This window comes from Neovison vison, chromosome 6 (genome assembly GCF_020171115.1).
Source record: "Neovison vison isolate M4711 chromosome 6, ASM_NN_V1, whole genome shotgun sequence".
NCBI lineage: Eukaryota > Metazoa > Chordata > Mammalia > Carnivora > Mustelidae > Neogale > Neogale vison.
The window spans coordinates 56,601,259-56,617,950 of NC_058096.1; the positions used below are offsets into that span (position 1 = coordinate 56,601,259).

Here is a 16,692-nt window from a genome sequence, read left to right on the forward strand (position 1 = left end):
TTATTACACAGTTATTGAAGAGTGTCAAGATAGGTCCCATCGCATAGAAGAAAAAAGTTTTTTAAGGTTCCAGCAAATCAACAGTTTAACATTAGGAATATACAGGACATCTCATGTTATGATGAGGACTAATTTTGGCAGTGGCTTTGTTCTATGAAAGGATGTAGAAACACTCACAGCAATTTTTCAAGAATCCAGAGACTTTCTTGCAACTATTCTAGTTTTTAAATTTTGGTTTAAAAACTATAGCACACCTCATCACCAAAAAGTCTAGCACTCAAACGGACCACCCGTTTATAACCTCTACTTTACAGCATGCTTCTAATACCAGAGTGGTATTCCAAAAATGACCGAACTAGGACTAAAACATTCAGCCACTATCTTTTTTCTACCCCAATACAAAGCCCTAGGAATGAAGTCATTACATTTTATATAGCTAGCAGCATTTAACCATCCATAATATAAATTTGATTCACTGATTCAACTACTAATCAGAGCCATCTTTTAGTACATTTCTACTAAAATTCCAGAATAAAGGAATACTTCCATATTGTGTCTTAGATGCTATTACATTTCATTTCATATATTCTACTTTTATTTAGTCTAAACAAAACTAGTATTGGTCAACAAAAAATTTATCAAGGCTAAATTTTAGTTTTAGATCACAATTCTGAAGGACAAAAAAAACCTCTTGGACTTCATTGTGTATATACTACTTGTTTTCCTCATGATTAACTAATTATCTCTCATAAAGAAAAACAGTTTTACTGCTTCAAAGTAAGGAAAACTAAAAGCATACTTCTTCCTTTTTCAATTAAAAATTACCAACAAGGTCCAGACCTAGTAATCAAAAATTAAATAAACGCTTAAAATCTAAAAACAAGAAAGAGGCTAAATTACACACATATTTTGTCCAAACAAACTAATCCTGGACTACTTCTCAAATAAAAAAGTAAGCATAAGTATTACATTCCATGTTTCAGAGACGAGACATTAAGGATTCATGCCATAAGTTTATTTACAAACATACTGAGTATGTTGAATTCAAGAGTTTGGTCCGTTTTTCAAGAGACTGCACCTCTCAAAATGTTCTTTTCTACATCTATGCGATAGATCAATTAAAACATCCTTAGTTCTTAAGCAGTTGATGTTTTAGTATAAAAAAAGGTGCAGCAAATCCAGATCCAAAGTACAAAGTCATCATAAGTAATAATCGCCCCTTGTTTTCCACTGAAAATGGCAAACCCTTCCCTGGGCCCTCCTCACAGTGGCTCCTACAAACCACAGAGGTTGTGAACCTCCGGATGCTGTCCCAACATAGTGCTGCTGGAGGTTCTGTGAAAGGCGCAGAGCCCTAAGACGGTACACATGGCAGCACCACTAAGTCCCCCTCTTTACACGACCTCATTGATAACTCTTGAAGCTGAGTGAAAAAGTACATTGTGGTTGATGAAACTATTCTACTTCTGTATATCCTTGAAAATTTTTCAAAATGGAATTTAGAAGAAGCAAAAAGAGTAAGCTTAAAATTTTGCTAAAGTATGAATCAGCATGTAGAGTTACCATACCTTTGATGTAAGAAAGGAGGTGAAGGAATGCCTGGGTGGTTCAGTCATTAGGTGTCTGCCTTCGGCTCAGGTCATGATCCCAATGTTCTGGGATTGAGCCCTGATCGGCAGGAAGCGTGCTTCTCCTCCAGCTCCCCTTGCTTGAATTCCTTCTCTCACTGTCTCTCTCTCTGTCAAATAAATAAATAAAATCTTTTTAAAAGAAAAAGGAGGGGAAATAAGAATATATATTATTTGCCTAATTTTAAAGGGAAAGAAAACAACTACTAGAGGATCAAGCAAAAATAAAAATATTATTCTCATGTTTTCTCCCCATGAAGACAGAGAGAATGGAAGGTTGGAGATGAGGCTGGAAGCAAGATTTACTGAGGATACCTTTTAATACAGTTCTAACTTTTAAATTATGTAAAGACTTTATACTTTGACAAAATCAATTACAGTTGAAAAGCAAACCCTACACTGAAAACACAGTAAAATGAATGAACCATACATTAAGTTGGTCAAATAACCATATGGAAAATAATTATTCCACATCATTTTGAAAAAAAAAGTAATCTGTCTTTTTATCCCAAATGGGATATGGCCTAAGGACAAAAAGAACTGTAAGTAAGCCTTAAACTTTACTCAGTGGACTTGTTATTAGTAGGAATATTGGTATTACAATTTTTTTAAGATTTTATTTATTTGAGAGAGAGAGACAGAGATACTGAGAGAGAGCACAAGCCTGGGCAAGAGGGAGAAGCAGGCTCCCACTGAGAGGGAAGCAGTGAGGGGCTGGATCCCAGGACCCTGAGATCATGACCTGAGCTGAAGGCAGACACTTAACCTACTGAGCCACACAGGCACCCCTTGGTATTACAACTTTGAAACCATTTTCTATTTAAGATACAGCAAATGATAAACTTTGTTCATGTAATTAAAAGATAAGATTTATATTGTAACAGAAAAGAGATACAACTATAAAAATCAAAGGAATTCGGGAAAAAAAGCTGTATTATTAAATTTGAGTAGCAAATACTGCCAAGAGTTCACGGGGGTAGGAGGGTTTGGCAGCTCAAGACATAATTCAAGCCTCTTTGGGAAAAAAAAAAGAAGTGATCATCACACTTGGACAGAAAAAAGAAAACAGGTCCCAGTGGAAGAAGAGGGGCTGGAGGCGGGAGATGAGGAAGAGAAAAGTACAGAAGCATAAAAAGGAGGGAGAACAAGGCAGGACAACAAGGCAGAGAGAGACCCTCCGTGTCAGGCTCCAGTGACAACAGATGTTCCTGAGAAGCCTTTAAGAGCACCTCAGGAGAGAAATGAGAACAGAACTCCTAGAAGCTTGGAATCAACTGACGAGTGCACTGCAAAGAAAGGAAACTGCTTTCTGTTCTCTTCCTGTGACTGAATTTATTGCTCCCAATTACTCCATGATCATTAAATACCCACTGGATTTTAATATCAAAAGAAGACCAAAAAAGGTGACTCCAAGAACCGGAGGATAACCTCAAGTTAGTGTGTATTAATGCTTACTTGACAACACACCAGGTACTATTTGTTATGAAACTGCAAAATGCTATTACAGGCAGAAATAGAAGTTCTTAGTCAAAGAATACGGAGCCCAAAGCAGAGTACGGATGAATGGCAAACATGCAAAGGATTCAAAAGCAGAAACATAGTGCAATACCCATCAGACTAGGCAAGACAAGAGGTAATGAAGAGACCAATGCCAAAGTTTTCAGAAGTTGCTTGCGGAGCATAACAGATAGCATGGAGGACAAGGGGCGTTAGAGAGGAGTAGGGAATTTGGGTAAATTGGAGGGGGAGGTGAACCATGAGAGACTATGGACTCTGAAAAACAGTCTGAGGGGTTTGAAGTGGCGGGGGGGGTGGGAGGTTGGGGTACCAGGTGGTGGGTATTATAGAGGGCACGGCTTGCATGGAGCACTGGGTGTGGTGAAAAAATAATGAATACTGTTTTTCTGAAAATAAATAAATTGGGAAAAAAAAAAGAAAAAAAGAAGTTGCTTGCAGTCCAGAAAACAAAGTTAAATGAAATTAAATCAAATTACATTAACATGAATGAAGATATGCTTCAACATAAATATACAAATAATAAATTGGAAAGACAACAGGAGCAGACTGCGATGCGCTATTAAAGAATCTAGAGGAAAACTGACCAGAAAACTTAACAGTCAAAATTCAAAGAAAAAGAAACAGATGGGGCAAAGACAATGGGACTTTTCCATTCTGTGAATCCTGTGGTAGGAGAACCAGGCTGCTGCCTTATAAGACTGGAAGTAATGGGGGTGCCTGGCTGGCTCAGTTAGAAGAGCATGAGACTCTTGATCTCGGGCTTGTGACTTTGAACACCACACTGGATATAGAGATTACTAAAACAAACAAACAAACAAACTTAAAAAAAAAAAAAAAAAGACTGGGCATAACAACTGAAAGGTGTCAGCTGAGTGAAGAATATGCAAGAAGAGAAAAGGAATGAAGTGTATACTAGTGATATATTCGTTTTTTGGTTTTTTTTAAAGATTTTATTTATTTATTTGAGAGAGAGACAGTGAGAGAGCATGAAGGAGGAGAAGGTCAGAGGGAGAAGCAGACTCCCCATGGAGCTGGGTTCCTGATGTGGGACTCGATCCCAGGACTCCGGGATCATGACCTGAGCCAAAGGCAGTCGTCCAACCAACTGAGCCACCCAGGCGTCCCGATATATCCAGTTTCTTAGAGCACACTATAACACAATATTTGTAAATATGGGCAAGGATCATTTTGTTGTAATCTACTGGATTTACAGGGGAGACTCGTCCTCCTAGGGATCTCAGTTGCTATGAGTTTTGGCCACATGCCGAGATTATCCAAGGGCTATACAAATAATTTAGTGCATGTTCTCACAAGAGGCATGTTAGTATTTCCCAGGAGTTGGGGGACACCATCACCTAAAGATGAAGACCAGAACAGGACAACTGACATAGTAAAAAATACAGAGGTTAAGGAAATGGATCTAGGTTTTTCTGACTCGAATAGTCAGGACAGGCTCACAGCACTAAGTGCAGTGAGGTACAGAACTCCAGGTGAGAGATCTGACTGAAGATGTCTTGGTGTTCCAAAGGAAACTTAATAAACCACTAAACTGGTCAGAGAGCTCCAGGAGACCCAAAGCCTCTGAGCACCAGCCCCCTCTGCACACCATCCATTTCCGAGAATGCCATGACAGAGATGCATCTCACTGAACAAGTGAGCAGTAATCTTGAAAGCAAAGCACTTTAGGGGATGCTGTTAGCATGTATGGAGTTTAAAAAGTAATGGGGATTTCCATTCCTTTCTCTATTAATGACTGACTATTTCACAGAAGATTCTGAAGAAACTAAAAAGACTGATTTTGTTAACTAGAGATGTAATGACATGTAATTGGATTTTACTCCCTAATGTACAATTTTTCCATCCTTAAATTAGAAAACACAAGCAAACATTAAATATGTTTAAACTGTATTTTTAATGAAAGTATGGAATGGTTGATACTAGTGTTCCAAAGATTCGACATATATTAAGTAACAAGACTGGGGTCACCTGGGTGGCTCAAGTTGGGTAAGCATCTGCCTTCAGCTCAGGTATGATCCTGGGGGCCTGGGATTGAGTCTTGCAGCAGGTGCTCTGCTCAGTCTGCTCTCTTTCTCTCTCTCAAGTAAATAAATAAATTCTTAAAATAAAAGTTAACAAGACTGAATCTTGAACTGGGAAAAAATTATACATATAGATACATATGCATATATGTATAACATATGGACACACACACATACTTACACACAAAAAAGCCAAAAAGCAATGACATCCTTGGAACAACTAATGCAACTAGTGCCCAAATATTGGCTTCTACATATCATTCTTTATAAAAGGAACCTGATCTCCTTGAAGAATTATGGATTTCAGGTTCAGGGCAGGAAGCATATGAAGTCAGCCTGGGATATCTTATACCAGAGGTAAAGGAGAATTCAAATATCAACGAGGTCATGTCAAAAATATATAGCTTGACAAGTGCTTATACTTTAATCTCAAAAATTCTGAACTTAAAATTATTATAAATAATAATAGGTGAAACTAACTGTAGAAATAAAAACGAGAAGGCAGGAAAACCTCATTTACCACCACTATGGGTGATTACCAAACCAACTCCTTAGTCTGAAAATTGGTAGGTAAGGGAAAAAGTTAAATATCTGCCCTGACTTTTCAGAAGCAAGAAAAACTCATAGATGAATACCAAATAATACAGAAAATTGGTAAAAACATAAAATACTCCAGCTATAACATACCATAAAATAATTGGTAGAGAAAATGCTCATTAATATATATTAATAGGTGCTAAAATCTTAGGGTAAAATAATTTTGGATAACAGGATACCTACATTGCACCCTGATTATTACTTGCTCATTGCCAATGAAAGAAAATTCACCTCTTAATGGGAAGGGCTTACCACCACCAGCTTAAGTGATTAACCTTAGTATCATCTAGCCTCCTCCCCTTCAACCTGAGGAATTGAAATATAAAGTACTCAGCAACACCTATAAACTATTCCAAACTAAACCAAATGGAACCTTCAAGAAATAAAATGTATATGAAAGAAAAAAAAGAATATATTTTTAAAGTCAGGAAAAGACAAAAATAAATAAATAAATAAAACAAAACCCCATAATCTTTAGCAGCCATTCCTATTTTAACCCCTTTCTTTTCCTTTCATATATAAAATGCCCACCATTTTTCCATCCTTCTTGAAGCGAAATAACAAAATTGTAATATATTTAAAGTGTACCACATGAAAATTTTATATATATTTGTGTATATTATTAAGTGATTAGCACAATCAAGCTAACACACCCATCATCTACCATTGTTACTTTTTTTTTTGGATGAATACACTTAGGGTATATTCTCTGAGCAAATTTCAAATATACAATATAGTACTATTACCTATAGTCACCAGGCTGTGCATTAGATCTTCAGAACTTCATTTTATAATTGAAAGTTTGTACCCTTTGACAAGTATCTCACCATTTCCCCCACTGTCAGCCCCTAATAATCAACCACTATTCTACTCTGTTTCTATGAGTTCACCTTTTTTTTTTAGATTCCCACATGTTAAGTGATGCCATACTGTATTCCTCTTTGTCTGGCTTTTTTCACTTAGCAGAATGCCCTCCAGATTCATACATGTTGTTACAAATGGCAGAATTACCTTCCCCTTTTTTGGCTGAATAATATTCCATCTTATTATGTTATATGTATTATTTCTTTATCCACTCATCCATTGATATTTAGGTTGTTCCTATTTCTTGGCTACTGAATAAAGTTGCAATGAATATGGCAGTGCAGCTATCTCTTCGAGAGGGTGATGTCATTTCCTTTGAATACATACCCTAAAAAAGGAACTGCTGAACAATACAGTAGTTCTATTTTTAATTTTCTGAGAAATCTCTGTATGTTTTCCATAATGGCTGTACCAATTTGCATTCCCTCTAACAGAGCACAAGAGTTCCCTTTTCTCCACATCCTTCCCAACATTTGTTAACTTTTGTCATTTAGATAATAGCTATTCTAACAGGTGTAAGATGGTATCTCATTGTGCTTTTGATTTGCATTTCTCTGATGATTAGTGATGTTGAGCATCTTTTCATATACCTTTTGGACATTTGTATGTCTTCTTTGGAAAATACCTATTCAGGTTCTTTGCCCATTTTTTAATTTCATGTGTCTATGTGTGTGTGTGTATGGCTATTGAGTTGTACGATTTGCTTATATATTTTGGATACAGAGTTACTGGATATATAATTTCCAAGTATTTTCTCCCATTCCACAAACTGCCTTTTCCTTTTGCTCATTATTTAATTTCCTGTGAAGAAACATTTTAGTTCAATATAGATCTCACTTATTTATTTTTGCATTTGTTCCTTGTGTTTTTGGTGTCAGATCAAAAAAAGCATCGCCAAAACCAATGTCAAGAAGCTTCTTCTCTATGCCTTCTTCTAGGAGTTTTACAGTTTCAGGTCTCGTGTTTAAGTCTTTAATCCATTTTGGGTTGCTTTTTCTGTATAGCATAAGATAAGGGTCAGGTTTCATTCTTTTGCATGTGGATATCTAGTTTTCCCAATGCCATTATTGAAGAGACTCTCCTTTCTCCGTTGTATATTTTTGCCACTTTTATAGAAAATTAGCTGACCATGTATGTGTGGGTTTGCTTCTGAGCTCTCTATTCTATCCTATGGGCTTTCTTTTCGGACTGATGCAAATATTCTGGAGCTGTTTAGTCATGATGTCTGCACAACTCTATGATATACTAAAAATCACTCCTAAGGGATGAATTTTAGGTTATATTTTTTCTTAATTTAAAAAAATAATTTTTGCTACAGTATAATTTACATACAATAAAATTCAAACATTTTAGTGTACAATTCTGTGAGTCTTGACACATGTATAGCCAAGTAGCTTTAGCCAGACCAAGATACAGAGTAGTATTCGATCCCCTCCAAAAAAATCCATGGCCCACTGCACTGCTTCGCAGTCAACCAACCCCCATCTCTGCCCACTGAGATCTGATTTCCATCACTAAAGATTAGTTTTGTCTGTTCTTGGATATCATATAAATTGAATTACATATATGTACCCTTTTATATCTGACTTCTTTCATTCAACATGTTTTTTCTTCTCATCATAGTATTTTTGAGATCCATCTATGTTGTTTCATATACCAGCAGTTTGTTTCTTTTTGTTAACTAGCTATTGGCATGTGCATTATATATATCAACAAAACTATTTTTTGTAAGATTTTATTTATTTATTTGACAGACAGAGATCACAAGTAGGCAGAGAAGCAGGCAGAGAGAGGAGGAAGCAGGCTCCCTGCTGAGCAGAGAGTCCGATGCTGCACTCGATCCCTGGACCCTGGGATCATGACCTGAGCCAAAGGCAGAGGCTTTAACCCACTGAGCCACCAAAGAAAACTATTTTTTAAAAAAACTTTAAGGAAGAGAAATAAATGCTGTCCCAGAGTCTTAGAAGCCCATCCTTAAGAATTTTGGTCACATAAATACTTTTCTCCTTTACTTCTCTTCCCTCACCCTGCATCAGTTCCCAGGGGTCTAAAACCCTAGTGAGATAGCTAAGTAGTAGAAAGGTAGAGGCATTATATAAGAAAAGATAAAGTAAGCCAGCCCTGTACCTCTTCTTCTTCTTACTTTAGGCTTTCTGCCTGAAACAAACCCTAGCAAGAGAGAAGAAAACCCTCAATTTCTTTTAAAGGTTTTGATTTGTTTTAAGATTTTATTTATTTATTTGACAGAGACAGACGGGGTGGGGGAACACAAGCAGGGGGAGTGGGAGAGGGAGAAGCAGGCTTCCCACTGAGCAGGGAGCTCGATGTGGGCCTTGATCTGAGGACTCTGGGATCATGACCCGAGCAGAAGGCAGACGCTTAACGACTGAGCCACCCAAGCTCCTGAGAACCCTCAATTTTAAGTCAAGTTTGGAATTTACACTATTGAATGTAAGTGGAAATTTTGATTTCTGGACTGTATTACCTATGAGTAGCCTGAAATATTTTGGTGCAATCACAATTTCTTTCAGGGAAAAGAAAAGAAGTTGCTCCAAAGAATAAATTTAATGGAGCAATTAAAGATGAAGTAATTAATTAATTGAAGATCAATTATGATTACATCCTCAGGTTGTGCTGGCTCAATGTACCAGTGCAACTAAAATCTGTAATTGACAATTCATCAGTCATGTAGCCCATAATACAACGGTCTTCTTCTGGATTTGTTCAGAAACTCTCTTCTGCTCCTCTCAGTCATCTTAGTTACTGGACTAGCTGGAGACAGTCTCTCTAATTCTGCAATAATAAAACACACATACAGTATGATCACAATGTACAGTAATATATATTTTAACAAATAGAGTGGTCAGGGTTTAAAAGTGCACCTTTTGGTTATCATGAAAATGTTGATATTCAAAATATCCTCAACTTCAAAAAGGAGATGGTTAAACAAACAAACAAACAAACAAACAAAGTAATGAGGAGTACCTGGGTGACTCAATTGGTTATGGACTGATTTTTTAATTTCAACTCAGGTCATGATCTCGGGGTCATGGGATCAAGCCCCACACTGGTCTATGTGCTCAGTAGGGAGTCTACTTGTCCCTCTCCCTCTGCTCCCTCCCATCCCAAATAAATAAATAAATAAGTTTAAAAGTAATGATTATAGTAATGTGTGGTAAGTGTTACAGAGAGGGTGAATGGTATGGTGAAAAGAACATCTACAATAGGCAAGGCAGACCTCAGTCCAAATTTGGACTCCGATCCTAGTAAAGTGGGCTGGGGCCAGTTCTCAGTCTTTCTGACTCAGTTATACCTCCCGTAAGTACAACATTCCTCTTCTAGTTCCATCCTATATAGTGCTGGTTTGTTACAGGCTATTTGTCACAGAAAAAGTTTTGTGTATTTTAAGAGAAGAATGTATTTATTACTCCACTGAGCAGTAAAATTAATATATATTTTTCTCATGACCCATCAACCAACACACAGAGTGAGCAATATCCTATGCTCCCAACCAACTGATTTGCTTACTCTGACACGATCTTTGTTTCTGCCATGATTTCATGTTTTGTTGAGCAGTGTGAACTCTTAAGGGCTGATGAATGGCAAACAAATTGAGCGTTGGAGATGCTGCAAGATGCTACAGCCAACTTTCACAACGGATGTTAAAATGCACACTTTATGGTAAGTGAGCACCTTCAAAAACCTGATGGAGATAACTAATGATAAAGTTCAGCAGTCAATCAGGGGTTGGTGGCAGTCCTTTGACATATGAAGATCAACTTAAATAGTTGGAAGGGGCGCCTGGGTGGCTCAATTGGTTGAGCCTCCGTCCACCTCTTGGTTTTAGCTCGGGTAGTGATACCCAGGTAGTGGGACTGAGCCCTGCATAGGGCTCCCTCTCTGCAGTGAGTAGGCTCAAGATTCTCTATCTCCCTCTTTCTCTGCTCTTCCCCTAGCGTGCTCCTGCTCTCGCTCTCTTTCAAGTAATTAAATAAATCTTTTTAAATTTTTCCCTGCAGAAATTATGCCTAGAGATATGTCACAACTTCTGATTTGAAAAGAAGCAAAAGGTAATTACTAATATATGATTTTGGGAAAAACATTATAGCCCTTTGCTGTACAGATTCCATACAGTCCAATTCAGTTATCCTTTCCATATCTAATGGAATCATCCTGTCCTAGATGGAATTTGTAACAATTCTTTTTTTTAATAAGATTTTATTTATTTATTTGCCAGACAGAGAGAGAGAGAGAGAGTGAGCACAGGCAGGCAGAGTGGCAGCAGAAGCAGAGGGAGAAGCAGGCTCCCCGCTGAGCAAGGAGCCCGATGTGGGACTCGATCCCAGAACGCTGGGATCATGACCTGAGCTGAAGGCAGCCGCTTAACCAACTGAGCCACCCAGGCTTCCTGAATTTGTAACAATTCTTACAGTGTGATGTTCTGTGGATTAACGAGATGGTCTGTAAAAGTAACCAAACTAATATGTAGCAGAGAGTAGGTTTTCAACAAAACTCTCCTTCCCCATAACAAAGGATTTTGCCACAGAGTTATAGCAAAAAAACAGAAAAACAAAGAATAAAGAGACCTAACTCAATCTAAAGGATCAGATGACACAGGAGATAAATCTTGAAGGATAAACAGTAGGAGTGTACCAAGTAAAGAAGCTGGGGGGCTGCAGTTAGTGTGGACAGAAAAGAGCATACAGCAAGGCTGGGGTGTGGGAGCACTGGACACAAGGAGACAACTGCAAGTAGACTTGCATGGCTGGAAAGACAATGGTGGACTAAGAGCTGACATGGGGAAAACAGACTGGGCTGAGAGAGGAAGGAGAACTGGGTCTTATTCAGAAGGTCCCGAAGGACAGTGGAAAAATGGTATATGGGGACTGTCAGTCTCCTGTTGTACACTGGCCACAGCACGCAGATTATACCACAGAGGAGAACACTGGACATGAGAAGCCTGTAATCCAGGTGAGATAGAAGGAAGACCCATACGTAAGGCATCTGAGTAGTCTGGGGAATGACGAGATATATACAAAGGATATTAGAATAGAGTCATCATAATTTGGAGACTGGCTGAATGTGGCGGGGGTGAAGGAGAGGCCAAGGATGATCTCAGGATTCTGGCTGGATCTCACTCCACTGACTGGATGGATGCAGCGTTCACTGAGAATGTGGGATAAACTATATGCATACAGCTGGAATTCACGGGTTTGAAGATGGCAAGATCCTCTAGCACATACGTCTTATCTGCTCTATATTGTCTTCTCTGTAATTCCACAATGATCTGTTTGCTTCTCTAATTCCAAAGCTATGTAAATGTCATCCTTATCAATATAGTTGCTTGGATATAATTTCTGTGTAAATTTCTCTAATTGTTCCAGCCTCTGTGGCAGAAGGGCCATTCACCCATCTGACAGGTATCCTCCTCACTGTTAACAGAATACTCGTTTCGTTAGGAAGGATGATGCCTCCATTCATGCATGATCAATCATGACTGATAAGCTAGTGGTACTTCTCACTGCATTTTACCATACAGTTTCCCAGCTTTTCATGAAGCTAGCCATGGCCGTGTGATTTTTTTTTTCTTGCAATTAAATTTTTTCATATTTATTTCTTCATTTGAGAGAGAGAGAATGTGTGTATGTGTGCGCAAACACACAGGGGTATGGGCAGAGAGAGAGGGAGAAAGAATCCCAAGCAGACCCCATACTGAGTGTGGAGCCCAGTGTGGGAATCAATCTCACAACCCTGAGATCAGGACCCAAGCAAAACCAACCACACCACCCATGCACCCCTCTTGCAATTAAAGTTAAAGCAAAATTTACTAGGATGTTTCAAGGGAAGATTTTCCCTCTGTATTAGTCAGCTCAGGCTGCCATACAAAATGCATAGACCGGATGACTTAACCAACTGAAATTTATTTTCTCACAGTTCTAGAGGCTGGAGGTCTCAGCTCAAGCTGTTGGGCGATTTTGACGTGGACTTCCAGATGGCTTCTTTCCTGCTATGTCTTCATAGGGTGACCTCAAAATGCATACAGATTAGTCTCTTACAAGGGAATCTATAGCACACATTAAAAAAAAACAGAATTAGGGAGCAACTGTGCATGACATTATTGTTAAATATGGTGCTTAATGCTGTTTAAAACATAATTTGAAATCATATCTTATAATTATTTCAATAAGCTTTCATGATGCTATAGCATCATCCTGGGAAGTCCAACATCATCCTGGGAAGTCCAACCTGGGATAATATGGCTAATTATCTGTGACATTTTTCAGGATTCTATAATCATTTTAAGATTTGTCCATAGTCCATCAATAAAATAATTTTCAATATCATAAACAAAAGTCTTTGTGCTGAGTCTCAAAATTTTCTGAATTTAGAAAATACTAAACATATACCAAAAAGCCAGAAGAATCAGCTTTACCCTAGGCTAATAATATCACGTTTGGAAAATCAGTTGTCTTCTGATCCATTCTGAAAAGTTAGGACAATGACTCAGCTTGTTTACTACCAGAACCGTAGTGGTGGTCAGAAATGTCAATGGTTACATAGTGACCCATATGACAGACTACAGAAACTTAGTGTGTATGGAATGATGCCCTCCCTCTAGCTTTGGTCTATATGTTGTTTTCCTGTTCAGGACTATGGGAGTTTAAAAGAAAGCTCCTTAAAAGGAACACAAAGACTCTATTCCATTATGCATAATACTGAGAAAAAAGCAGCACCAATGGGCTAAAGAACTTAGATTCTGTGCACATGAGACCAGGGGATTTGAAAGTCATTGGCAGGGGCGCCTGGGTGGCTCAGTGGGTTAAGCTGCTGCCTTTGGCTCAGGTCATGATCTCAGGGTCCTGGGATCGAGTCCCGCATTGGGCTCTCTGCTCAGCAGGGAGTCTGCTTCCCTCTCTCTCTGCCTGCCTCTCCATCTACTTGGGATTTCTCTCTGTCAAATAAATGAATAAATGAAATCTTTGAAAGCCATTGGCAAATGGTCTCCTGAACTGGGGTGGGGCAGTATATTCAAGTGTTGCCTTTTATGGTGGACCCGGGGCAATAATGAGATTTTTTTCACTGTTTCCCATCCATATCATAGCAGACTGTGCTAGTCCTAGTCAAGGTTCATTTTCCACATAAAATATTACAGTAATATTTATGAAAACAAAGTGCCACAGTAAAAAAAAAATGGACATTCTCAGCCTCCCTGATAGGTAGCCAGGTAGTTTGATCAATGACATCTGCAGATATCTATTAGAGATTTCTGGGAAAGTTTTATTTTCTTGAGGTGGGCATGACTCCTCCTTCCTTTTATCCCTTTTGCTTCTTTGTCCTGCCTAGACACAGGTATGAAGTTGGCTGAACCATGACCTTAAAGTAATCCTGGGATAAAGCTGCTCCCTGAAGATAATGGAATAAGAAGAGGAAGGAAGACTGGGGCATTGATGACTCAGCACTCAGATGCCTGTATCTACAATCTCATGTAAGGAAATCAATGTGGTTGGAATTCTGTTACCTGCAGCTGAAGGGCATCCTTGATGATATACCTGTAAGTGAAATGAACCTCTAGCAAAGTTGTAAAGAAGGGATTATTCAATATAGACACCTTTTCATCTCTTGCTCTCTGTGCCTCTCTTTGTGCCATTTCTTCCAACTGGGTGCCCTGTCCTCCAACCATCTTTCTACCAGCATGTATTCATTTACTAATTTTTTTAAAAGATTTTATTTATTTACCAGAGAGAGAGAGCACAAGCAGGGGGAGTAGCAGGCAAAGGGGGAAGCAGGCTCCCTGCTGAGCAAAGAGCCCTACGTGGGACTCTATCCAGGACCCTGGGATCATGACCTGAGCCGAAGGCAGATGCTTAACCAACTGAGCCACCAATGAATGCAGCCGTCCTGCAGTGGCAATTATGTGCCAAGCACTGTGCTTCTAAAAATAATCACATACAAATACTCAGAGTTTGGTCACAGTCTAGTGAGAGAAGTGAGATGTGCAAATAAATTTCATGATTAAATGTGCAAATTGCTGAAATAGAGAAACCTCAGAGTCTCATCACAGAAAACTGGAAGGCCAGCACCAGAGGGTCAGAGAAGGCTTCCCAGTGGAAAAGAAGATTGACCTGGCTCCTAAAGAATCAACTTAAGTTTAAAAAACACAAAACAACAAAAACAAAAACCTTCTTTCCTAAAGCAGCTCTGCAGTGGCTACATTAACTTATTTGTCCTTAATAACATTAATCCTCTTCTGCTCTAAAGGTTATTTAAAATTATGTCTTCCCTCCCTTATAAGACTTAATAACCCTGAAGGCAGAACAGACATCTGACTGAACCTTGCAGTCTCCCCTGGTACCTGGTACATCTGAGATCCACACTAACTATGAGTCAAATGGGCGTCACTAACCTTCCTAGGACTTCAGACAGCCAACACTTTATAGCAGCTTCCCTGAGATCTGGCTTTTTCTGTGCATGAAGTCATCTCCTCACCAAATGTTTATTAAATTAATAATGTTTGTCAAATTGGGAGAAATGCTTAAAAATGCAAAGCATTTTTGTAGCCCATAAATATTTAGAAAAGTATTACATGTTGGCTGACTATACTCTCTCTTGAAGAGAGCTGGACAGGTAGGAGGGAGAGGCAGACCGAGCTTGGAGGTGGGGGGAGTAGTCTGCAGGGAACAGTCAACCTGGAACAGCTTACGTCAGTTTCCTGTGGCTACCATTAAAAATTACCACAGACTGGGTGCCTTTAAACAACAAAAACTTATTCTTTCACAGTTCTGGAGGGCAGAAGTCTGAAATCAAGGTCTCAGCAGGGTTAGTTACTTCTGGAGGCACTGTGGGGAACATCTGTTCCATGCCTCTCTTCTAGCTTCTGGGGACTGCTGGAACCCTCGGTGTTCTTGTCTTCCACGTGCATTACTTCCATCTTCTGTTTCTGTTTTCACATGGCTTTCTCCCCTATGTGTCTCCTCCCTTTCCCTTCTCCTATAAGAATACTTTTCATTGGACTTAGGCCCACTGAAATCCAAGATGATCTCTTCTGGAGATTCTTAACTACAAATCCCAAAACACTTTTTCCAAGTAAAATCACTTTCCCAAGTTCCAAGTTGACATACCTTTTGGAGGGACACCATTCAACCCACTACAAGTTCTGTTGCTATCCTCGTCCCCCCAAGGATGGACTAAGAAAACTGGTTGGAAAACAAGGATATTTCCTCAAATAATCATGTTTTAAGTCTCTTAGGGGAGCAGTCAGAGGTTCCTAGGATACAACAAAGGAGTGGAAGCAGAGGTTCCTAGGATACAACAAAGGAGTGGAAGCAGAGGTTCCTAAGATACAACAAAGGAGTGGAACCACTTTGGAAATGGGTGCCTTGCTCCTATCAGATCTCCTCCCTGAAGAAACTCAACCAGGCAAGATTCTTTCCATAGAATAGCTTTCTCTACCTAAAATCATCTTACCTCTATAGCTAAACTCCACAGACATGTACAGGCTATAGGAAAATTATCTTCTGCCCAAGTAAAAACCAAATGATGCCACTCTTCCATTTTTTAACAGAGGAATTTTTCCTTAAATTTTGGAATTTTAACAGAGGGATTTTGTTTAAATCTAAGTCTGTGGATTTATAGTCTTAGGTTTGTCTTGCTATCATCCTGTAACAACATTTCTTTTTTTTTTCTTTTTAAGATTTTATTAATTACTTGAGAGAGAGAAAGAGAGAGCACATGCATCCACAAGCATGGGGAGGGGCAGAGGGAGAGGGAGAAGCAGACTCCTTGCTGAGCAGGGAGCCCAGTGCAGCTTGGGGCTCGATCCCAGGACCTTGAGATCATGACCTGAACCAAAGTCAGGCGCTTAACTGACTGAGCCAAGCTCCCCCTGTAACATTTCTGTAGTAAAACCAGACACAGTTTTCTAGGTGTGTTTTAACTACATTTAATAGGTCACCCCTGCTTAGTGACTTCTTCCTCATTAAAAATGAATTCTGTAACCTAAGAACTATGAATACAGAGTTCTTCAGAGAAAGAATGATTTTCCTCCA

General features: G+C 38.9%; 1 protein-coding gene across 1 annotated transcript; it reads right to left on the minus strand.

Annotated features, from left to right (window-relative positions):
• Window positions 1-1,129: 1,129 nt before the first annotated feature.
• On the minus strand, window positions 1,130-15,575 carry LOC122910059 (cytochrome c oxidase subunit 7C, mitochondrial-like). Its single transcript, XM_044254801.1, has 2 exons — window positions 15,473-15,575; window positions 1,130-1,335 (listed from the first exon to the last, which is right to left on the minus strand). The coding sequence occupies exons 1-2, from the start codon at window positions 15,573-15,575 to the stop codon at window positions 1,130-1,132; spliced, it is 309 nt and encodes a 102-aa protein (XP_044110736.1).
• Between the last annotated feature and the right edge of the window lie 1,117 nt (window positions 15,576-16,692).